General features: G+C 40.7%; 1 protein-coding gene across 1 annotated transcript in view; it reads left to right on the top strand.

Moving 5' to 3' along the window:
• The first annotated feature begins 787 nt into the window (after positions 1–787).
• OVCH1 (ovochymase 1) overlaps positions 788–7,080 on the top strand; it is a 70,706-nt gene continuing 64,413 nt past the window's right edge. Inside the window, exons 1-5 of the mRNA XM_030761819.2 lie at positions 788–951; positions 1,374–1,608; positions 1,888–1,985; positions 2,757–2,929; positions 4,332–4,419. Of these exons, the coding sequence (XP_030617679.2) occupies positions 788–951; positions 1,374–1,608; positions 1,888–1,985; positions 2,757–2,929; positions 4,332–4,419 (758 nt within the window). The remainder of the gene's footprint in view (positions 952–1,373; positions 1,609–1,887; positions 1,986–2,756; positions 2,930–4,331; positions 4,420–7,080) is intronic.

Here is a 7,080-nt window from a genome sequence, read left to right as displayed (position 1 = left end):
ATGTTCACTTAGCCTTGCCCTCATTTTTTGATAAATTATAAATCAATTACAAATTCTGGCTTTATTCCTCTCCCAGTCTCAAGCTAACTCGTTACAAGTTACTTATTAGAAAATAACTATTGAAAAAATGCTGACATGATAATCCTGCTAGTGGATTCATTTTAATACTGTGAAATGCTGGACCCTACAGTTTTGGTGCATTCCACTGAAGTTGATGATAACACTGCCACTCAGAAAAGGAACGGGGTAGAAACCTGATCTTTCACATCCACTCCCTTTGAAAACTTGGGAGTGTCACGGTCTTCAACAAGCTTCTTAGAAGCAGGGTGGTACCTTTACATATTCAAGCTTTCACGAGTCCTCCTTTCAGAGGTCAGCCTGCCTGTGTCTTGCATGGGTGCCCAGCTTCCTTGACCCTGGGCTTGGGCCACACTCCCTGGTTGGGAACAGAATTCACCTGCGCTGAGCGTTCTAGGCCACTGATGCCCTTGCTCCCGCATCTGGCCCAGGCTCACCCTCGAGGTCACCTCGCTCCTGTCTCCAAGGAAGGAGGGCGGGGTCGCTATGACACCTGGGCGGCCCGAGAGCTGCCAAGGCTCGGCTGGTCCTGAGGAGGGAAAGCTGTGCGCCCGGCTGCGAGGCAGGTGCGGCCCCTTGGCGCCGCTGGAGGGAGTGAAGAGCGCGTGCGCTTCCGGGAGCACGAGCCCTGCGGCCGCAGCGCCTCTCCTCGCCGGGTTTGCACCGCCGGCGTCTGAGGAAGACCGACGGGTCCCCACGCGCGGGCGCCATGCGGACGCCGCCTGGGGCTGCTTCGCTGCTGCTCTTGGTGCTCGCGGTCCGCCCCTGGAGGAGCAGAGGTGAGCCCGGCGCTGGGCGCCGCCGAGACTGCGGGCGGCTGAGCACCGGCAAGGGGACTTCATTCCTCCCCAGGGCAGAAAGGAGAACAGCCAGGTGTGCCCAAGAAGGGCCTGGGCCGGATTTTCTTCTGCAATCCTTTGGATTCTGGAGTTCAAGTTTTTAGGCACATCTGCTAATCATGCTTGTGCTAAGGATTCTCCTCCAAGGAAAGATAACCAAGTAGAAGTAACTTAAAACCTAATAGCTCTGTTCCGGAGCAGCATATGTTCTCCAGTATCTTTCATTCCACCTAAATTATGTGATGCTCACCCTCCCAGAGAAAGCGCCGAATCCATCACCAGAGGGAGAGGCCCTCATGCAGTGCCCAGGTCTTTTTTATTAAGGTAGCTCAGGCTGTAAAGGGCAGAGGGAGTCGCGAGGCAAGTTCTAGTCAATGAGTTGTATAGTGTCAGGGGTATCTTGAGAAAAGAAAGGGGATAGCCTGCAGCTGAGTGACACCAGAACATCTGAGCCAGGCCAGGAAAATCCGAACGTGGAAATCAGGATAAAGTGAACGCTAACATAAGGTGCCGTGTGTGTGTGTGTGTGTGTGTGTGTGTGTGTGTGATCACACATATGCTCTCCCACACAGGACTGAAGTGCGGAATTCGTGCAGTTGATTTGAAAAGTACGGAAACTATCTTGGAATCGGGGTTCTTCTCTAGAGTTAGTAGTTGGGGAAATTCAACAGTTGGTGGACACCCGTGGCAGGTGGGTATAAGAAAGACATTGATTTCTTAATGAGAAAACAGTGAATTATTTCCTTTGTTTCAAATACTACAACTCCAGGTTAACATGTAATTTTTCTCCAGACCCGGCTTGACCTCACTGTCAAAGAGTTTATTTCATAGGAAATCTCTTCCTAACCAATTTATATCAGTGTCTTAATGTGACATCATATTAGAAGAGTTGATTTCAAATGTTTCTGAAGGAGATGACATCTGTGTGGAGATGTATATTAGTTGTGTTCATAACTTTTTTCTTGGGCAGGTCTCCCTGAAATTAGGTAGGCACCACTTCTGTGGAGGAAGCTTGATTCGAGATGACCTGGGGGTTACAGCAGCACACTGCCTGGCTAGCCTCAATGAGTAAGTTGTGGGTTTCCATTACTTATCAGACCTTGATCCATGGCCATAGGATTGGGAGATTCGACACCCTAAACACCATACAAGGTTCAGTCTTAGTCCCTTTCTTAATTTTTCCCTCTGGTCCACCTGCCCACTGACCTTCCTGATTCCCAGAAACTTGTGTATATCCCAAGATTTCTTGTGCTTCCTACCCTACTAATCAGAGACCCCAAAGATCCCAGACATCATCGATGATCTGTGGAGTTAGTGGTGGGGTAGGGGTGATGGTTACTTATTTTAATAAAGTATTAACATCAAATGTTGAACAGATGCACTAATGTTCTAATAATCTGAGTTTCAGTAATTAGGAGGGGAAAATACTGTGGAAATAACAGATACTTGACTAGATTAAAAGAGGGTACTAGTAAAAGGAAAAGAAGGACAGTCCTAGGAACAACCTTTCTATCTTGCTTAAAATGGTAGAGCATATATAGACTGGTTTATGTACAAAAGAAGACACAAATATTTTATGCAGAAAGACAATTGATGCTAGGGGAAAGGGTTCACAGAATGTAAACACTCTGTGATTGAAAACCATGACTTTTTATAGATACCTATAATTTACAGGGAATTATAACAATTGATAATAATCACTAATAAAGACACATCTTCCTTTAAGACTTAGAAATGCTTAAAGGTACATTAATCACTTTCATTTAATTACATGAAACCAAGACTGTCTTTCCTGGGGGAGACAGCTAGACTTATTGAAAGATTTTTGTTTGGTTTTAGGAAGCAAATTAAGCATCTGACTGTGACTGCTGGGGAGTATAACCTCTTTCAGAAGGATAAGGAGGAACAGAAAATTCCTGTCTCAGAAATTATTATCCATCCTAAATACAACAGACTTGGATGTATGAGTTTTGATATTGCACTGCTATATCTAAAACACAAAGCCAACTTTGGTAAGTAGGGAGTGTTGGAGTACAAAAAAAATATAATAGAGGGCTTCCCTGGTGGCACAGTGGTTGAGAGTCCGCCTGCCGATGCGGGGGGCGCGGGTTCATGACCCGGTCTGGGAGGATCCCGCGTGCCGCAGAGTGGCAGGGCCCATGAGCCATGGGCGCTGGGCCTGCGCGTCCGGAGCCTGTGCTCCGCAACGGGAGAGGCCACAACAGCGAGAGGCCGGCGTGAGGTTAACAAGCGCTGAACAAAGGTTAATGGTAACAATATTTTAAAGTGGCAATGAAATCAGGCAATAACCATCAATTCCACAATCAAATGAATATCAGAATGTGACAAGTAATTTATTTAAATAACACCTCCTTAATATCATCTTTCTAAGCTTCTCATTGCCTAGTTGCCTGTTCTAGCTTCCAACAATTAAAATGTGGCACAGGAGTCTGAAATTTCTGAGCGAATGCTGGAGACTTGCCATGTCATTGCTAAAATTTGTGTACTTTTACTTTAATATCATTATACAAAGGTATTTTATTATAACCCAGGAAGTTAGAGATGGGAAAACACCATATTAGTTTCATACACTATAATTTGACAGCTTCACTATGACTCATGATTTGAGAAAATTGGATAATTGTTAAATCTGAAGAACTCAGGTAAAGAATATTATGAATACTCTTCAGCCATATAAAAGAATGAAATCTTGCCATTTGTGACAACGTGGATAGGAACTTGAGGGCATTATCCTGAATGAAATAAAGAAAGGCAAACACTGTGTGATCTCACCTATATGTGGAATTAAAAAAAAAAAAAAAAAAAAGCTGATAGATACAGAGAACACATTGGTGGTTGCCAGAGGTGGTGAGAGGGCAAAATGAGTGAAGGGAGTCAAAAGTTATAACTTCCAGTTATAAAATAAGTCCTGGAGATAAAAATGTACAGTATGATGACTATAGTTAATGATACTATGTTACATAGTTGAAAGTTGTTAAGAGAGTAGATCTTAAAAGTCCTCATCACAAGGAAAAATATTTTTGTACCTATGTATGGTGATGGATGTTAACTATACTCACTGTTTCACAATACGTATAAATAACAAATCATGTCATAAACCTGAAACTAATATAATGTTATATGTCAATTATACCTCAGTAAAAAGTATTGTAAAGAATATCAGATGGTTAATTAATAAAATTATTATATATTTTTAAAATTATGATTTAGAAATTTTCCTAACAAAGTCTGCAAATACAAAGTATAGGTCATGGCACCTGCAAACAAATGCATTCCCATAAATACAAATTATATAATATAAATTATATAGCTTCAAGCTGAGTCTGTACAATATGTCTTGAAATGTCCATGGCTGAGCAAAATAATCAGCTTTTTTTTCCTATGTTTTGGAAGATTGTAAACCTCAGGGAACAGTATTATTTGGAGAAAATGGGAAGATTCGTTATCCCCATTCGAAAGAGAGCAACTATTCTCATAATCGGTACGTAACCCTGGTAGAAACGATCCCTGGGTTTTTCCCCCAAATCATGCCATTTTAAGGGGCCATGTTTTGGCAATTTTATCTGGTATCTCAATTACTTTATTTGATTAACATAAAACCCTAAATATTTTATCTGGTATTGGATGACAAATATTTGCTAATTGGTATTTCTGATACCTGTTAGTATGAATCATCAACATTAAGACTGGAGCTTACGAGGGGAATTTCCTGGCAGTCCGGTGGTTAGGACTCCAGGCTTCCACTGCAGGGGCCCCAGGTTCGATCCCTGGTTTAGGAACTAAGATCCCACAAGCTGCGGGGCACAGCCAAAGGAAAAAATAAATAAATAAACAAACAAACAAACACTGGAACTTAACCTGAATTGATGTATTCAAATATCTAACATTAACAGCAGCTGGTAGTGAGATTGTTTTGGGAATCTAGTGGTTAATCCTGTCCCACTTATTTCTGTGATAATTGTAATACTTTGTTCAGTGTTGCCTAGAAGAGGGAAAATAGTTCATGATCTATAAGCTTCAGTATCTTAAAAAAATTTTTACCTACCTTGTCCTCTATATGGCTAAGAATATCTTTAAGCTTTAAAAATTAATTTTGCAAATATCTCACTTTCTTAAGTGTTCTACATTCATTTTTAAAATCGCATTGAGCATTGAAAGGTGTTCAAAGGTAGATGAGAGTTCCATGAGTTTATAATCTGGTAGGAGGAGAGAGCTGGACAAAAATAACTATACTATAAAACAAGGTGAAATAAGCTTTATAATCCACACTACCAAGGTGTGTTGGTACTATTGACAATGGAGAGAATAATTCCTATTGCAGAGATTTGTGAGGTGTGTGTACTATGGTTGGGAGGGGTAGAGATGCTTCAGTTAAGGGGATGGTATTGAAACTAGACAGTGAAGTATAGTTATGATTTTATTGCTCATGATGTCTTTTGTAGCTCTAACATATAAGAGATTTCTACAGATCATGCCAGGCAGAGGGAATTGTGTATAAGAAATATCAGGAGGTGAAGAATATCAGGACTGTTTGGACAGTGTGTCCCAGTGCAGCTGGAGAACAATGTTAATGTAAGTAGGAACTGGGGTAGCAGTGGACGATGAAGATAAAAAGGCCTTAATTGTGGAGGACCTTGAATTCCATGTGAAGAAGCTTAGACTTTATGCCATGGGCAATGGGAAGTCAAAATGGTGGTGAGATTATAATTTACAAAATTAATGTAAAATAAATGTAAATATCCATTACAAGTATAGGACAGAAATGATGTGGCTTAATTGCAGCCCATATTTAAAAGGCTTATTAAGAGTCTAAGTTGACTTTCTGTGAGTCAACCTAGTAATAATATAATACCAATAAAGCCTTTGCCATCTTTGCTTAAACTTTTAGATGAATAACATCCAGAGTCCTATTCTGTTAGAGTCCTGGGCTGGGGTGTAGGCAGGAGGTCTCTAGATACAATCGTTAGAGAGGAACATTGATAGCCTGGAAATTACCTGAAGGACAATGACCAAGATCAAAAGAAATTCAAAACAGTGCCTTGGGAGATGTGGTGGAGGGAACTAGGAATATATTCATTCCAAAGAAGACTTGACAGGAGGAAGGAACTGTCTTGATTTATCTGAAAGGCTATCATAGAAGCAGAATTGGACTTCTGATTAACTGCTGAGCTGAGAACAAGAGCAGAGGGTAAATATTAGAAGAAGGTAGATTTCAGTACAATGTAAAGGAGTTTCTAATTTGAGAGATTTCTGAGATTTAATGGCCTGCGCAGGAGATAATGAATTTCCTTTATAAGTGGATATTTGAGCAGAGGATGGATGGCTATGCGTGAGATTTTAGAAAGCATTTATCTATTGGATAAGAGATACACAGATGACAGACAATTTACCCTCAAAGACAGAGAACTTGTGATTCAATTTAGATGAAGTATTGAAGAGATCTCTGCAAGAAGGACTTTCAAGACAGAGGGTGTTCTTAGTAGTATCAAACATTGCAAAAGTCAAAATGAGTTCAGATAAAATGACATTGGATATGGTAATTCAAAAGTTAGGAATTGATTCAGTAAAATTGTAAGGTTAGAAGCTATATTCACAATGCATTAAGAGATTGTTGAAGACTTGGTGTCTCTTCACCAAATAGTAAAAATTAATTGAGGCCCTAAGATGTGTCAGGCACTATTTTAGGTGCTAGTTATACAGCAGAGGATGAAACAGACAAAAATGTTTTCCTTTGTGGGGCAAGTTGTGGGGTGGAAAGTGGGGATAATACAGATAATATTACATACAGTAGAAGATGGTAAGTGCTGTACAGGAAAATAAAGCAAGAAGGAGGGGTAGAGAGTGCTGGGTTATGCAATAATTGGGGAAGATGTTCAGGACGACTGTACTTTGAAAATGATATTTGAACAAAGACTTGAATGAAATGAGTGAGGCCATCAAACGATCATCTTGGGAAGAGATATTCCTGGCAGAAAAAAAAAAAAAACCAAGCACTTAGCTAGAGCTAAGTGAGAGAGGGCGAAAGTGGTCATGATTATGAGTGGCCAAACTTATAGAGCATAAGAAGGACTTTGGATTTTACTGTAAGATATGGAGCCACTGGAGGATGTTGAGCAGAGGAGGAACATGATCTGACACATTT

Source organism: Delphinapterus leucas, chromosome 11, assembly GCF_059928025.1.
Source record: "Delphinapterus leucas isolate spDelLeu-1000000601 "Yukka" chromosome 11, BTC_Dleu_Yukka2, whole genome shotgun sequence".
NCBI classification, from domain to species: Eukaryota; Metazoa; Chordata; class Mammalia; order Artiodactyla; family Monodontidae; genus Delphinapterus; species Delphinapterus leucas.
Note: the sequence above shows the minus strand (reverse complement) of the source record. Positions and strands in the feature narration are given on the sequence as shown.